The sequence below is a fragment of the Brassica napus genome, chromosome C8 (assembly GCF_020379485.1).
Source record: "Brassica napus cultivar Da-Ae chromosome C8, Da-Ae, whole genome shotgun sequence".
NCBI classification, from domain to species: Eukaryota; Viridiplantae; Streptophyta; class Magnoliopsida; order Brassicales; family Brassicaceae; genus Brassica; species Brassica napus.
Genome location: NC_063451.1, coordinates 24,001,590 through 24,019,805, shown reverse-complemented (window position 1 = coordinate 24,019,805; position 18,216 = coordinate 24,001,590). Strand labels below are relative to the sequence as shown.

At 35.5% G+C, this 18,216-nt stretch overlaps 1 protein-coding gene across 1 annotated transcript; it reads left to right on the top strand.

Annotated features, from left to right (window-relative positions):
• Window positions 1-14,560: 14,560 nt before the first annotated feature.
• On the top strand, window positions 14,561-16,689 carry LOC111203581 (defensin-like protein 32). The gene is made up of 2 exons (XM_022697461.2): window positions 14,561-16,223; window positions 16,438-16,689. Exons 1-2 carry the CDS (start codon window positions 16,160-16,162, stop codon window positions 16,602-16,604), a joined length of 231 nt encoding a protein of 76 aa, XP_022553182.1. The 5' UTR covers window positions 14,561-16,159; the 3' UTR covers window positions 16,605-16,689.
• The last annotated feature ends 1,527 nt before the right edge of the window (window positions 16,690-18,216 follow it).

Below are 18,216 nucleotides of genomic sequence, written 5' to 3'. Positions count from 1 at the left end.
TTATACCAAACTCAAACATAAATTTAAATGTGCATAAATGAATAGAATTGTTTGGTTTCTATTTTTTTAATACTTATATATTAATAAATAAATAATTTAAATAAGTCACAACGTTTTATATGAAATCTGAATTAAAAAAAAAAATCAACCAAAAGCATACCGGAACACGTTACAAACCACAAAATATAACTGAAAACCATAAATTAAAGTTTGTAAATATATAATATTATAAAATATTATTACCCAACAAATCAAATTATCCAAATATTTTAAAAAATTTAAGATTAATTTAACATTTATATAAATAGATATTAAAATATAATTTAAAATCTCATAAAAAAACTTATGCAGTTTTTAGAACAAATATACACTTTTTAGACATTTCTATAAGTTCTTAAATATATATATATATATAATTTTTAGAATAAAAAGACACATCTTTAAACGAAAGATAACTCTTTAAAAATCTATACAATTTTATGATGAAAAGATACATCTTTATGAAAAGAAGCATCTTTATATATTTTCTCTTAAAACTAATAAAATTTATAGATGAAAAACACATCACTTAACATTTGCTGGAAAAACACATCAATTAATGTGATAATGAAAAGATAAATCAATTTTATGACAACATTCAACATAAACACTCGTGTCTTTTCATTTTTAGTTTGCTAATATTTATTTATTAATGCTTCAAAAATATTAATAATTTTTTTTATATCCAAAACTTAGTGTATTAATATGATAATTTGAATTTCTTAACATAATTTATATGAAAGTTACTTCTCTTGTTTACAAGAAAATTGTATTTATTAGTTTTTGAAATGAAATTATGTCTTTTCGTTTGTTACTTTGCTCATATCAATTTATTTATACTTCATATAAATATTTGCAATTGTTTTATATCTAAAAATAGGTGTATTAGTATGAAAATTTAAATCTCTAAAGTTTTTTACATGAAAACTTGCATCTCGCAAGTTTTTTTTTACTTGAAATTTTTTATTTATTAGTTTTTGAAATGAAAAATATATGATCTATTTGTATTCATTTGGTTACGACTCTTTTGTACCCTTTTAGTCATGATCCATTCACATTCTTTCGGTTACGATCCGTTCACACCCCTTTGGTTACGAGCAGTTTGCACTTTTCCGGTCACAACCCATTCGCAACCTTTCGGTCACGACTATTTTCACCCTTTGGTCACGATCCATTCACAACCTTTCAGTCATGACCATTTGCATTCTTTTGGTCATGAACTATTTGCACCATTTTGGTCACGTTCATGACACTTTTACACCCTTTCGGTCATGATCCATTTGCATTATTTTGGTCACAACCTGTTCGTAGCCTTTTGGTCACGACATGTTTGCACATTTTTGGTCATGACACATTCGCACCCTTTCAGTCACGACACGTTCGTAACCCTTGGATCATGACACGTTCATACTTCTTAGATCACAACACATTTATACCTCTTAGATTAGGACACATTTATACCTCTTAGATCAAAACAAATTTGTAACCCTTCGTTAATGACACCATATTAATATTTATAATTGTTTAATCAGTGTTAATATAAAAAATTCTATCTCTTAAATTTTTAATATGAAAAGTTGTATTTATTAGTATTAAGATGAAAACTTATGTTTTTTATTTTTACTTTCCTCATATATATTCATTATGACCATTTGCAGCATTTTGGTCACAACCTATTTGCACTCTTTTGGTCACGTTCACGACACTTTGACACCCTTTCAGTCATGATCCATTTGCATCCTTTCGGTCACAACTCATTCGTAGCCTTTTGGTCACGACCTGTTTACACATTTTCGGTCATGACACATTCGTACCCTTTGGACCATAACATGTTTGTACCTCGTAGATTAGGACACATTCATACCTCTTAGATGAAAACAAATTTATACCTCTTCGTTGATGACACCATATTAATATTTATAATTGTTTAATCAATTATGAAAAGTTGTATTTATTAACATTGAGATGGAAATTTTCATCTCTTAATATGAAAAGTTGTATATATTAACATTGAGATGAAAACTTATGTCTTTTTTTGTTTTTACTTTGCTCATATCTATTTATTAATACTTCATAATTATTTGTAATTTTTTATATCTAAAAGTCAGTGTATTAATATGTAAATTTGAATCTCTTAATTTTTATACATGAAAGCTGCATCTCTTAAAATTATTTTACATGAAAATTGTATTTATTACTTTTTGGATTAAAAGTAGTTTATTTCACTTTTATTTAGCTCATATCTATTTATTATTATTTTACATAAATATTTACAATCATTTTATATCTAAAAATCAGTGTATTAGTATAAAAATTGAATCTGTTAATTTTTTTATATGAAAAGTTGAATTTATTAATTTCTAAGATGAAAGATTGCATGTATTGCTTATGAAAAGACACAACTTTTAAAACTAATGCATTTTAAAAAATAAAAAGAATGAAAACATACAAGTTTTGACATTATACTGAAAAGACACAAAATTATAGATAAACACATCATTTTATAATTTGACAACCTTTCAAAACTCATTTTAGTTTTTTTTTTATGGAAAAACACACAACTTTTCAACATTAATTAAGTTGCTAAGTTTTGAGATGAAACTTTGTGTCTTTCACTTTTCTTTTGCTCATATCTACTTACTAGTTTTTAAATAAATATTTACAATTTTTTATATCTAAAAAACAGTGTATTAATATAAAAATTGAATCTCTTAAATTTTTTATAAGAACAGTTGCGTTTTTTAGTTTTTAAGATGATAAATTGCATTCATTGCTTATGAAAAGATACAACTTTCAAAACTAATACATTTAAAATAACAAGAATGAAAACATTCTCATAAATGTGAAAGGATGCAACTTTTCATATAAAGATGTGTTTTTTCATAAAGATATGTCTTTTCATAAAAATTCATATGAATAATCACATTTTTTATATTTTAATTAGTTATTTAAAATAACACCTTTACAATGGTATAATATAATTTTTTAAACAAAAAAAAATAATTAATATATTTTTTATGATGAAAATGCAACATTTATTCGCAAACTTTTACAATAGTTTTATATTGAATAGATACAACCTTTAATCAAAAGATACTTTAACGAACAAACACAACTTTTAACAAGAATTGAGATTCCTATAAAATCACACAGCCTTTAGAATTAATTGGGATTTCTATTTTTAGTAAATAAAAAAGGTTGCAATATATGCAATTCAAAATAAAACAAATATTTGTTAACTTTGTGTAATGTTAAAAGCCCAAATGAGCATGTACCGCAATACATAATGAGTTTGTTTCTTTATCACTAGATATCTCAGATGACCGAAAATATATTATTCTTCGAAACATTTTCCACACCAAACATCGGCGAAAAAACTCCAAATTTGCTTACTCTGCATATCAACCGCAAAAAAATTCCCAACCACAGTTTTTGATCAGTGAGAACCTTCACTCTATATTAAATTCATGTAGGAAGAACAACTAATGTGTTTGTGGATAATAATTTTATATCTATATTTTTAATTAAGTCTAAATATAACTTTCTTGAAAGATTACTAATAAGGATGTTTTCAATACTTGTGAATAAATATTACAAATAATAATATAAATTTGTGTTTATGCTGCTTTCTTCCGATGCAAGACATTGGTGCCGCCGTCTCGAACTTCTTCTCTTTCTTGTCTCCACCATGGGTTTTACGATCTCCTTTACGGTTCAAACCTCTAGATGGTCCTTGATCCATTGTACCTTGTCTAAGATTTGTTATGAGAAAAATTGCTTTTCTTTCTGTTTGTATTGAAATATTTGACTTTAGAAAGAAGAAAAATTTGTTGGATCTTAATTTGGTCACTTGAAAAAGGTCATGTGTAAAACTACATCCAAGACGAAGCGTTCGCAAGAGCATGAATAATGGAGAAGCTCTCAAAAGTGTTTTAATGATTAAAAATATAAAATAATAAAAAAGAGGAAAGAGAGGGAGAGTCATTCTCTTGTGGGAGAGCATCATGAAGAACAGTCTTTTGACATGTCTTCATATAAATGGTTCTCTTAATTTTATAATGTCAAGCTGTTATAAATTTTTATTTCTTTTGACATTAACTTTTTTTCCCGAGAACTAAATTGTGTCTCTCACCACTGCTGATGCCTTAAGCTATCTGAATTCTCATGTAACTATTTATATTATAAAGTAGACATTTTAAAATCAGAAGAGACCTACCTCAAAATCTTTCTCAAAATCTTTTTAAATGAGAAATTTTGAGGGGAATCTCTTATAATTTTGAGATACTCACATTATAATATTATAAATATTTATATATAGATTGATATACATGCGAGAGATTGGTTGAGATATCTTTAACTAATGATGGAGATAATATTTTCTCTGATAAATTTTCCTCCTAGAGGGAAGATCAAAGTTGTTTCTTTTGTTACAACCAAGATAAACTGAAATACCATAAGTTAAATACCACTTTTAAAAAATACCACCAATAAAAAAATATACTAACATTTGGATTTAAGCTTTAGTGGTTATTGTTTAGGGTTTAGCATTAAGGGGTTGAAGCTGGGTTTATAAATGTTCTATAAATATTTTATAAAATTAGAATAGTGTTAACGGCAACCGGAAGGCGAAGAAGATGTAAGACCCGGAGTCCAAGACTTGTCTGTGTGGTCAAAGCATCTTTTAGCTAACATGTTGTTTTATTGTACCGATTTTACTCTATTTCATCTTGTAAACCACTGATATTCCCATTTCGGGTTTAATCAGATCGGAGTTCGTATTCTTTTTCCTTTTTCCTTTTAGTTTGTCCTTTCTTTCTTTCTTTGTTCTGTTCTATTAGTGTTCCTCTGTAAAACTTCTTGTTCCATTTAAATATGAAATGAAAGCCCTTTGAAAAAAGAGAAATAATAGAGTTTGGAAAAGAAATCCAAGAGAAGTTGTCTTGCTGGAGAAATATATGTAACTATTCTAAAGTTAATGGCAAATGTGTGGTCATTTTATTAATAACAATATATTATATAAAAGCCACAAGATCGGATTCACATCAACAAGACTAGTATGTTATGTATATTTTGTCAACGAAATATATTAAAACTTAAAAGTTTAAGTGGTTACAAACGGAGCTATGCTCGACGGTAAGACGATAAAACCGGAGTTAATCTCAATGGTCAGATGAACAACAAAGAGTACACTAAAACATAAGATAGAAATGTTGGTGGGAGAGGCTTGCTCAATGTGAAAAAATCCTTGGATGATCTTCACTTGTATCCCCAAAACGAAAGCTTCAACAAACTTGCCATAGTCGTAAACGACGTTGATACACCCAAGCGAATGGGTTTGAGAAGGGGCTGAACAGCCCAAAGAACATCTAGAACTAGTTAAATAGTTCAGTAAACAAACAGTTCTATCTCTATCAGTGATCTCTGAAAAGACTATGAGAATCTCATATACATCAGAGAGCAAATTCAGTGAAACGTCAGAGACTAGTATGTTATGTAATCAGAGCATCATCATTGTTAGTCTCTATGAGGTGTTCTCACTTGTGTTCTTACAATAAAAAGAAATATAATAACCATTAAGCAAGAGAGAGAATGAAGAACAGGTCTTCTTTGAGAATACTTCAACCATTTTTTGAGAGCATTGTTTTACATTTGTCAAATTATTGCTAGTTTAGTTAACGTAAATGAATATATAACAATTATAGAGTATGATTGGTATGCAATAGAGTAACTCAGAGTAATAAAAATAGAGTAATTAAGTGGAAAAGTGACAGAGTAAAGAGTAAATAAAAGCTAAATCACAGTAATTGTTTTCTTCTTTAAAAACCAAGAGGGATAAAAGTAACATATTTACCTCTAAAGTAATACTCTCTCCGTTCCCGAAAGTAAGATGTTTTAGATTTTTTACTTGTTCCACAAAGATATATTTTCTATATGTTTAAAGTACTTTTTTATACTTTTAAGACACATTAAATGAAAATATTTGAATTAATTAAATTTCATTGGTGAAAAGTTATTGGAAAGTGTATAATAAAGTAAAAGAAAAATTAAATTATAAATATTTATTAAATTCTTAATAAACATGAATATTTTAGAAAATCTTACCTTCGGGAACAGAGGGAGTAGTAAGTTAGTAACCAGCGAAAATTTAATAAAAAATATTAAATCTTATTTCACCTGACTGGTACACATATGAGCTGAATTCAGAGTAATTGCTTTTTGGCTAGAATATTGTCGCTATACACGACATTCAATCAAAACTATAAAATTAAAATATTATTCGTTAAAGAGCTTTTCATGTGTTCTATTGTTGCTGATGCTCTGACAATGTCTCTGTTAACAAAAAAAAGACAGCAACTGTAAGAGGTGTCATCTTTTCAAAACCCTCTCCGTAGATCGTAACCTGTTCCGATAGTACTAACTAGAACGATTAGTGCTTTTGAGACTTTTTTCTTGAACTTGAGAGATAAACTGAGTCCCCTTTTGGAATATGATGAAACGTTGGCATCACTGATGGTGGAAATGGCACTACCACAATTTTATTATCTCAATCCAACAATCATCGAAAATCATTTGATATCATTTTTACCCGTGCTCTTGCCGTCAAACTTACAGACACCTGACGATTCTCTTCTCAATCTAACAATCATATAGGCAATCATCGAGTCACAAACCGTCGAGACCTCATCCAAAAAGCTTCTCTTGTATAAAATATAAAATTATGATCGTTTTTACGTTTTTAAAAATTTTTCAATTCAAAAAATATAGACTTTAAACTATTTTCATGAAGAAATAGATCGTGGATATTGACCGTTTAATTTTTTTTTTTTTTTTTTGACAACAACATTACAGACTCATATAGACTCTGTAAACCACCCCGGGAGATATTGATCCATGTGGACGACGAAAGACGGCTGTGTTCTGGCACTGCGTGCTAGTTTATCCGCCTTTGTATTTTGCGTCCTTGGTACGTGTATAATTTCTGAACGTGTAAAACTCTCTTTCAGAATCCTGATATCTTCCAAATAACTTGCAAAAGCCGGCCATTCTTCTGGTTCCGAAACCATCTTCACCAATTGAGAACAATCCGTTGCAAACGTAACTTGGAATTGTCTTAAGTTCCTCATACATTCCATTGCCCATAGTAACGCCTCGAACTCTGCATGTAAAGGAGAGAGAGACGCTCTTACGTTCCTAGCTCCCATTAGGCCCTCAAATCCAGGTAAGGTACTGAACCAGCCCTGTCCAGAGAACATATCCTCCTCTTTCCATGATCCATCTGTAAAACACAACTGCATGTGATTGACTGAGGAAGCGTATCCTGAGTCTCTGTTCCCATCTTCTGATCCTTCATCAACTGTGCCTCAACCCATATGATTGATTCCATCTCAGCCAAATTAAGAGTATCCCTAGGATCTACATCCAGATTACTAAAAACTTTATTATTTCTTCCTTTCCAAATGTACCAAAGTATCCAAGCAAATTGATGATCCTCCATCGGTGGAGCGACTCTCCAGAATAGATGATCCATATTTGTAAATAAAGAGTCTGTCGGGAAAATAGCTGGATTTGTTGGAATCTTGGACAGAGCCCACACCTGAATAGCTGGAGGACACTCAAAAAACACATGGTTAATCGATTCCTCGTCCGCTCCACATCTTGCACAGCTTATATCCCCTTGCATCCCTCGTGCCTGCAAATTCTTCTTAACTGCTACACATCCTGAGATCAGTTGCCAAAGAAAATGTTTTATCTTTGGTGGAAACCTTATTTTCCAGCAAAAAGCCTTTATAACATCAACTGTAGGGCCAATGAATAACGGTAATCTATCCCTATCCGGGTAAATCCTCTCCACTTGATAACCTGATTTTACCGTGAATTTTCCATTATTTGTAAAATGCCATCCATCCCTATATGCCCTCTGGTTTCTGCTCAATGGAATACTTTCTATGATTTTCACATCCTGTGGATCCACCAAAGTCCGAAGAACCTGCGAGTTCCATCTTCACGAAGTGGAGTCAATAAGGGAGTCCACTGTAAGGTCGGGAAACAAATTGTGTTGATTTTTATTGGCTGGTCTCGGGCGAGTGGTTGGGAGCCAAGGATCGTTCCATACTGATATAGAAGATCCTGTTCCCACCCTTTTGATTAGTCCTTTGCTTACCAGAGATCTAGCAGAGACAATACTTCTCCAGCCGTATGACGGAGAGTATGATCGAATCGGTTCAAGAGGTGAGGCATTCCTAAAATACCTACCCTTAAAGACCCGGGAAAATAACGTGTGTGGCTTTTCTATTAGCCTCCATAACTGCTTACCAAGCATTACTGTATTGAAATCAGTTATATCCTTAAAACCTAATCCCCCTTCTTCCTTACTGACACATACCTTGTCCCAGGATTTCCAATGAAGTCCTCTTGTACTACCTCCAGGACTCCACCAAAATTGTGCTACTGCACTCGTCAATTTTTTCGATGTGGCCTTAGGTAAGCGATAACAAGACATCGTGTGATTCGGCAATGCCGTAATCACTGATTTGATGATCACCTCCTTTCCCCCTTTTGTGAAGAATTTAAAAGTCCATCCATTTACCCTATTATTTAAACGATCCTGAACAAAACCAAACACTTGAACCTTAGAGCCTCCTAGATTTTCCGGTAATCCTAAGTAAGATCACATTCCTCCCAAATTCTGTATACTCAAAATATCCCTTAACTCCTGTCTCCGCTCTTCTTCAATTTTATGTCCAAATTGAATTGAAGATTTTTCAAAATTTATCAGCTGTCCAGAAACCACCTCATATTCCTTAAAAATCCTGAGAATAGTAAGACACTCCTCTCTTTGAGCTTTACAAAAGAACAAACTATCATCCGCAAAAAACAGATGGGAAATCGATGGACATGCTCTGGCAACCTTAATTCCTGTTAACTTCTTCTCTCTTTCCGCCTTGCGAATATTGGCACTCAGAGCCTCAGTGCATAGAATAAATAAATAAGGAGATAACGGATCTCCCTGTCGTAACCCTCTTTGTGGCACAATAAGCCCTCTTGGATGACCATTTAGGAGAATCCTATATTGAACCGATGATATACACTCCATCATCAATTTATTCCAATGTTGGTGGAAACCCATCTTCTGCAATAATGCCTTTATGAATTCCCATTCAATCCTATCATAAGCTTTACTCATATCCGTTTTAACCGCCATATACTTTCCTTTACATGCTTTGTTAGTCCGTAATCCATGAAACATCTCCTGAGCAATAAGAATATTGTCAGATATCAAACGCCCTGCCACAAATGCCGATTGAGTCTCCGAGACTAAAGAAGGTAAATAGATCTTCAACCTCTGACATAACACTTTTGAAATTATTTTATACCCAACATTACATAAACTGATTGGCCGTAATTCCGTCATCTTCGTAGGTCGTTCTGTCTTTAGAATCATACAGATATGCGTTATATTTAACCTTGAATCCATTTCTCCCTTTATCAGGAAGTTATTCACCATTTCCACCAGATCACCCTTAATAATATGCCATGAATGTTGGAAGAACAGAGCTGTCATGCCATCAGGCCCTGGTGCCTTCTCCGGATGCATCATAAAGAGAGTCTCTCTTACCTCCTCCTCAGTCGCCAGCCGCAATAGCCATTGATTCATTTGAGGCGTAATCCCCGGTGTTATGTCGGATAGAAAATCATCAAACACTGATGGAGAGGTGGTACTAAATAGCTCTTCGAAATAATCAACTGCTACTTTTTCCACCCCATTATCATCCGTAATCCAATTTCCAGCTGCATCATGAAGTCCAACAATCCTATTGCGCACCCTCCGTTGCTTAGATAAAGCATGGTAGAATTTCATATTGAGATCCCCTGATGAATACCACATGTTCCTACTTTTCTAATGCCAATACTCCTCTTCATCCTTATATGCCGCTTGCAACTTTCTGGAAACTTCCAAAATCTCCTCTTGCGACCTAGTATCATCATTTTGTACCTCCTCTAGAGCCTTTTGTAAATCCGCAATTTTTTCCTTCCCAAAGGGTGGATTATTTTTCCGCCATTTTGAAATGGCTTGGCGACAATTACTAATCTTTTCCACTAATCCATTTCCCCTATCTTCATTATGTTTCGCCCAACCCATCGTAATTGATTCCATTAGGCCTTCCTTACCAACCCATTGTTTGTCAAATCGAAATTGACCTCTTCGTCTAACAGTCTTATCTTCCAGATAAGCCACCAGTGGACGATGATCTGATGCCACCATATTCAGATATTCAGTATGGGAACATGGAAATAGCGTGTGCCACTCCTCATTCGCTAGTGCGTGATCTAGTCGGCATCTTACCGTCACTGCCCCTTTTCCTTTACCTCGTCGCCCTCGCCATGACAATTTATTTCCTTTTGCAGGAAACTCCAGTAAACCAGTGTTCCTAATCATATTATTAAAAGGGACAAATGATGCGGCACTTCTCATAGATCCTCCCTCCTTTTCATGGTTTCCTGTAATCTCATTTAGATCCCCAATAATAAACCAAGGTTCTGATCTCGCTAGTCCATATCTAGTCAAACGTTCCCACACCTGCTCCCTCAAATCTGGCACTGGATCCCCGTACACAAATGTTAAAAAGATCGTCTTTCCCAGAGCCACTGCTTCCACATCTATCATTCGGTTACTTGAATATAACACCTTAACCTGGTAATCGTTGTTATAGTATAGCGCCAGCCCACCACTCCGCCCTACTGGATCAACCGTGACTAAATTATCAAATCCAAAATGGTCTTGAAATCCTTGAACGAACTCAAACTCTTGCTTGGTTTCCGATAAGAATAAAAAATCTGGTTTATGTTTATGCCATATTTCCCTTAGATAACTTATAGTCCATTTACTTCCCATTCCTCGACAATTCCAACTAAGTACTCTCATTATATAAACTGTGAATTGGCTCTCTAGAGCTTCTTGATGTGGGTTTAAAGATACCCTGAAAATGCACCCGCCACAATACCTTTGATATCACCCAAATAATCCCTTCCAATATCTCCATCACCATCATGATCGTATGACCCAAAATTAGTGCATGGCGGTCAAATCTTATAACCATGCAATCATAGACACTTATACCATTTATTCTATCTAGTAAAAATATTTGTTCCCTTGTACTTCTGTCTAAACTAAATCCAATAACCCTTGTCCGCATTTTCACCTCTCGCTGTATAGAAAGAATGGTCACTTCATGTTTAAACAATGGACTAAATATACCTATTAATCTCCTGCCCAACATTATAATGCACCAAGTAAAAGGACCCCTCCTACTACCATTTAAAAAGAACCGTGAAAGACATGTTGTAGTCATAAATTTAAAGCATCGAAGACCTTCCTTATATAACCATCTCTTAAGCCACAATGTAACTGTATATGCACCTTTCTCTACTGCACCAAAACCACTCTTGCCTGAAAAGCATAGAAGCTGTCTGTGGTTTAATGAGACCACCGAGCAGCCCTGGTGACGACACATCCCATGTAACCTGAGACATCGCCCCATGATCCAATGTACACTCCTCCTGCCTCGCTTCGCTTTGCATCCAAATGCATACCTCTGTAACAGAAAATTCCTTTCAAACCATAGCACCCATGTTTCAATATCAGTGCAAAAAACATAACGGACTCCAAATTTATTCCATATAATAGAACAAACTGCAGCATCACAATAAACCCATAAAAACCCCAACCCCAGACACAAAAAGATGCTCACTGAGCTTATTTTAAGAAAATAAGAAAAGACTCCCAAACCCCACCACATTACATCCCTGATTGTACTACCCATAAACTAAACATCCGGCTTCTTTGGATTCTTAGGGTGTGATGGACCCTTCTCCCCCGTGTGTTTCGCTCCCTCTCCCCCTCCCTGGCGCTTTGTTGACTTGGAAACACCAGTCTTGCGCGGTGAAAGCACAGCCTGAACAAGCCGCATCTTAGAAGTTCCTACAGATATCCCTGGTGGCTTCTTGAACAAGACTTTACTTGCTCCTTTCTTCCTCGCCTCCTCTCCCATTTGATCATATGTGCCACCATTACCTCCTATTTCCTCTTCGCCCTCTGCCCCACCTCGCGTAACCTCATCAAGCTTATTTGTTTCCTCCACTTCCCCATCCGTAAGAGCTTGAAATTCATCATCCCCACCCAGAAGCTCCTCTTTATGATCCGCCAGTGTCACCGTTCCATCAAACTCCAAGGGCTCACTATCAGTGACCCCTTTTCCCACTCCCACCAAATCCATAGCTTGCTCAAGGCCCGTCACCAAATTCTCTATCTCCGCTCGATCGCCTACCTCTCCCTCCAAATCCATAGCAGTAACACTTGGCTCAACCGGAACAGCCTTCTCCCCAATGTTCTCCACCTTATGAAGATTTCTTTGCCTCCTCTCTGTAACAGTAATCTCGCCCTCCTCCTTTGGCCCCTCTTGTTCCCTTCTTACACCCCTTTGATACCTGTTACGATCCTCTTGCATTGGATATCGTGATTGTTCCCAACGGGGGTTACGCGGCCTTGACCTTTCCTCCTCCCCTCTGGCATTGGCACGATAGGATGAGGGCCTCTTGCTTCCTCTTTCCGGAACCTTAACCCACTTAGACTCCGGCTCCTCATACATTTTTCCTTTACCCTTGCCATAGTACTCTCTGTGGTCCTTGTAAGTCTCTTGCTTCCCTCCGTCTCCGTTGATCACCACTCCCTTATAGCTCCTCGCCCGTTCTTCCTTTCTCTCCTCTATCTCCTTAGTTTCTTTTTTCTTGGACGGGCTTCGCAGGTTCAAAGGACAATGATCCTCGTCGTGACACAAGTTGAAACACCGTTTGCAAAATCCAAACAGCTTGTCGTATTTAAGAAGAACCAGTACCTCCTCCTCTTCATAAAACTCACCGCCCTTGAAATCCACCTCCGTTTCGAAACACAATTCCTTAGTGCTATCAAGCACCACTCTCATCTTGCCAAAGTCCAAATCCACGTCAGTTGTCTCTCCAATAGCATCACCTATGCTTTGAAATGTTTCTGTCGACCACAGCTCAAGCGGAACTCCCTCCACTTTAATCCAAAATGGAATCTCCGATGGGAAATTCCTAGGCATTCGTGGTTGCCACCGTGCCAATGAAAGCATTCAGTAATCAAAATGGTACGGTTGCATCTCCAAGACCGCTTTGATATCTTCTTCTCTCTCGAAATGAAACTGGAACTTCCCCATGCCCAGATCAGCGCCCGTTACCCTCTCCTCCACCTTCCAAAACTTAGGTAACATCACCAGTAGCGCATCAACCTTCTGCGCCTCCGGATTCATACATCGCCCCACCAACGTCATGTCATAGCTCTTAATCAAATCCGAGTTATCGAAGTGAGGAACTGATATCTTCAACCGCTTCCGAGCCATCTCGCCACTCACCATATCTCCTCCCTTTTCTACTAACTGGCCCTGAGTCATTGAGAAAAAAGCAAAAGACCACACAATGAAAGTAATAGTACCGTAGAAAAGACAAATTGAAACGATGAAACAAAAGAACAATTCCCATCGCCATTTATAGTGCAGCCCATTAAGACCATATCGTTTCCAAATCATATCGTTTCCAAATGATTCTTCGAATCATTATGATCCACAATCCCTGTTTAACCAGCACTAGCAAAATCTCAATCAAAAAATCCATTAAAAAATCCCATATTTCCTCTAGACTCCCAAACCAAATCCCTATTTCCAAAAAATGATCTAGATAATCCCAAGAATGATTGATCCAGTCAACCAAGTGGTAGAAACAGAATCTCGTTTTAATATTTGTGATGCTCATACCTCCCAAATCCAAAAGACGAATCTCTGAATTCCCGATCTCCACCAGATCTGAAAGAATCCATAAACTTTGATCCCCCATCATTACTCTGATCCTCTCAATCCCTTGAGTTCTTCTGAGTATTCCAAAATCCAAATTCCCTTCGACGGTCCCCAGCCCCCCTCTCATATCATAGAGCCAGAGATCTCGACCATTCCATATTGCCCCGGAAATCCCCGGATCCAAATCCCACAGCCACATCCAATCTTAGAAAATCGCCATCGTCGTCGCTTGTTTGAGAGAAAATATGTTTCTAAACTTATTAATTGACCGTTTAATTTCTTATTTCTTCGATGATGACACATCTTTACCGGTCGCATAAAACAAGGAAAATCTGGCATTCATACATCAACAGAGTATCGCGATTCCGATCAGTACATGCATTCGGATCATGTGCTAAAACATATATCAACACATAATATTTTCAAATTTCATACACCAATTAGCACAATTCGATTTTTACATACATCGATCAATTACCTGTTAGTCAAAAATAACGGAATCTGAACTGTCCGTTGCATATTGATTACGTATGTGTAGAAAATATTAACATAATTTCTAAAAGAAAGTTGGGGAGACTCAAACCTGGGTTTGACCATTATTACTTCGGATCCAATAGCCATTGTGCCAAACATTGTTGATTGTATTCTCTATTGTTCCTATTAATACTCCATTTTCAAAAACGCGCTCTAGACGCCCGCGTCTTCGGCGGATACTCGCTCAACGGTGACGAGCCGCACTGATTTCGTCATAATCAGTCAAAAACTCGTTTGATTTCGAAAAACTTGAGTTTTTGCTGTTTCTTGATTGTAAATCGAATAATTCATACTCCCTCCGTTTTTTTATATAAGTCGTTTTAGAGGAATTTTTATGTTTCAAATTATATGACGTTTTTGGTTTTTTATGTAAAATTTATTAACATTTAATGTTATATGACCAATGATAATATACCATCTATTTTATTATTGCTTGATTTGTGATTAGGTAAATAATTAGTGATGGTTTTGTTTAGAAAATATAAAAAATTAATGATTTCTTAATCTATGTGCACAATTCTAAAACGACTTATATTAAAAAACAGAGGGAGTATTAGATATATAAAAATTGAGTGACGATTTGATGAAAATGGCTAAACGTGATGTATAAAAATGGAAAATGCATGCGGCTACACTGTGCTAGGTTTCAGAATCTGCAGGAAAGAGATGAAGATGAAATGTCTAAGACACCCCCTCTTTTAGAAAAGGTTAAAAATAGATGTCCCAAAGACCAGAAACTGAGATTCTGAAATCGAACTGCCGCTTGTTGCTCCGGAAAAGTGGACACAACCACTACACCATTATACATTTAATACTAACATTGAAATTAAATAGTGTATATACTAAATATCGATAAAAACCTATGAAAAGAAATCCCCGAGTGATTTCCGATTTATCTCCATTTTTTTGTTAAGTCGCTAGGCCCGAATCGACCGTCCGACTCACGCCTAGCGCAATCTAGAACATGGTTAATACCTAATGAATATTTTTTCAAATATTTCCATCTTCTTCTCGTGTCTGTCTTATCAATCATCAGACAAATAAACTAAATAATCAAATGGTCCTTCTACCCTTTGGAAATTGTGTTTTTATTAATTATTAATTATTTAAAATAAAAAAGCAACGTAATATTTTCTACAGACATGTAATCAATATATAATGGACAGCTCAGATTTCGTTATTTTTAACTAACAGATAATTGGTCAAAATATATGTAAAAACCCAATTGTGCTAATTGGTGTATGAAATTTGAATATATTATGTATTGATGTATGTTTTAGCATATGATCAAAGTGTATGTACTGATCGGAACCGCGTCACTCTGTTGATGTATGAATAGATCGATTCCTCGGTAATAGAATCAGTTTTAGTGGTCCTAACGTCTCTATTTTTTTTTCTAAGAGTCCCAACACTATTTCTCAACCACAACTATAGAACAAGATTAAACGTCATCTCAAAACGCATTCATAAACGAAAAAGAAGTCGATTACAATCATGAAACCCAAGGTATGTCCATAACTGTATTCAGCTTCAACGCTAATAGTAGTCTCGGTCAAAACAGATAATGGTTTGACCAAAAAACAGATATTATCTTATCATACAAGTAAAGCATAAAATCCAAACATTCTATGTATAAAAGAAGTTTGCAACTATTTAATTTCGTTAGCAAAAAAGGAAAATAAAACACATACAGAACGAACCAAAACAAAAGGATCAAAATGGCTTTAAGCAGTAAACGTGTTTTTCTTGTGTTCTTATGTCTCACTGTTCTCTTGATCCCAGGTATGGAAAATTTAAATTATCAAATTTGTATTTTTTACGTGATATTATATATATATCGTCTTATATATGTGCCCGTGCATACTATATACGTTTTTATTGCTACAATATATAAGAATAATGCATTACAATTTAGAGAAAGAGATTCATGTTTAAGGATTATTATGTTTCTAATTACGACACTATATATAGTTTTTGTAAACAACTTATATTGCAGAATTTGTAAAAGCTCAAGGTAAAGGGAAACCGATCGTGATAGGTACATGCTATAAATTTCCACACTGCAATCAGACTTGCGTTGAATCAGATTTTTCTGGTGGAAAATGCGTCCCTTTACCACCCCCTGGCATTAATTTTGTATGTGTTTGTTATCCAAAATCTTGAGGATATTGCATTAGTGTTATAATATTTTTAATTAAAAAGGTCGCCAAAAACAAACAATTCGAAATAAAAATTGGTCAACTTTGTATTATGTTATAAGCCCAAATGGGCAAATGCAACAACTCGTATTCAACTCTATCTATAGTTCCATATCGAAAGTCCAACATAAATAAACATACATGACCCTGACACGTCTAATCTACTCAAAGCAACAATAAACATGTGTCTTCGAAGAGAGAACCATCATTCTTCAAATGCTGCTGCTCCCACCGACATTCCAGTGTCGCCATCTAACCGTCGTCACTGCCACAAGGCTACGTCCGAGTATGAGTATCATTGCAACACCTTTAGGAAACCCTAGAGATTTTAGATTATCGAAAATAAAATATTCTTCAAAGCACTTTCAACACCAAACATCGGCGAGAAGGCTCAAAATTTACTTACTCTACATTAAATCAATTTGAAAAAAATCCCAAACCACTTGAGTTAACTCTTTGTGAAGATGTAAGATGTCTGCCCTAAAGTCGCCGCTGACGTAGTTGTTGAATCAGACGTTGAGTGAGTGGTGAAGACCATGTGGAGTCAAGGTGCTGAGCTGGAGTCGCGTAGATTTGGAGAGGAAGAGAGTATCTTGGAGATAAGAAAAGAGGAATAAACTTGAGGAGCAAGTTTATGACTTAAAGAAAGAAGAATAAGTGCATTCCAACAAAAGGAAAGTTGCACTTATTGTTATGGAAGATGTCCAAACATGTTGCCTTGGAGACTAGGGTTTCAAGAACGTGGAAAATAACTATAAGATAGCTATGGGGTCGTCTGTATCGAGACAGAGACACAGAGGCTGATCTTATAGAGAAAGAGAGAAACTCTTGGAAGTGTTCTGGGTCGTGCTGAAGCAGTTGCCGAAGTACTTGACGGAAGATAGACATAAGCGGGTAGCTTAGGAATCTTTCAGTAGCGTGTCTTAGGGTGTTAACACTAGACGTGTAAAAGCTGAATTAAGCAGATCTTGTAATAGATTGTTTAAGGAGATTCTAATAAAGCAAAGTGGTTTCTTGTATTGTTTTGTCTCTTGCTTTACTTTCTGCATTACTATTGTTGTGTCATCTTGCACTAACAAGTGGTATCAGAGCCGGGCACCTAAGTTATCGGTGTAATCCTGAAGGTGAAGATGGACACGATTGTTATGATGCAGAAGGCAATCATGTTGAACGCGGACCAGTATGGTCATTGGAAGGCTCGCATGAAGCAGATGATTCGAGGGATCAATGAGCGTGGACAGCTGTGGAGATTGGTTGGGAGGAGCCTACCATAGTCACAGGAGATGAGAAGAAGCCCAAGCCAAAAGAGGATTGGTCAGAGGCAGAACGCAATGCATCCAAGTTTAATGCAAAGTCGTTGTCGGTGATTTTTGGAGTGGTTGAAGCAGAACAGTTCCAGATGATTCAGGGGAGTATTTCGGCTAAAGAAGCGTGGGAGATCCTGCTGAATTCATTTGAAGGAGATGAGAGTGTCAAGAGGACACGTCTAGATCATCTTGAGTCACTGTTTGAGAATCTCAGGTGGTCAGATACTGATTCTGTGGTGAGCTTCAGTACCAAACTCAGTGCTATGGCGC

Bases quoted from the DNA above. Each gene is read 5' to 3' on its own strand.
- LOC111203581 (XM_022697461.2), top strand. From the start codon at position 16,160: ATGGCTTTAAGCAGTAAACGTGTTTTTCTTGTGTTCTTATGTCTCACT. The intron at 16,224-16,437 runs GTATGGAAAATT...CTTATATTGCAG, and splicing joins CACTGTTCTCTTGATCCCAG to AATTTGTAAAAGCTCAAGGT.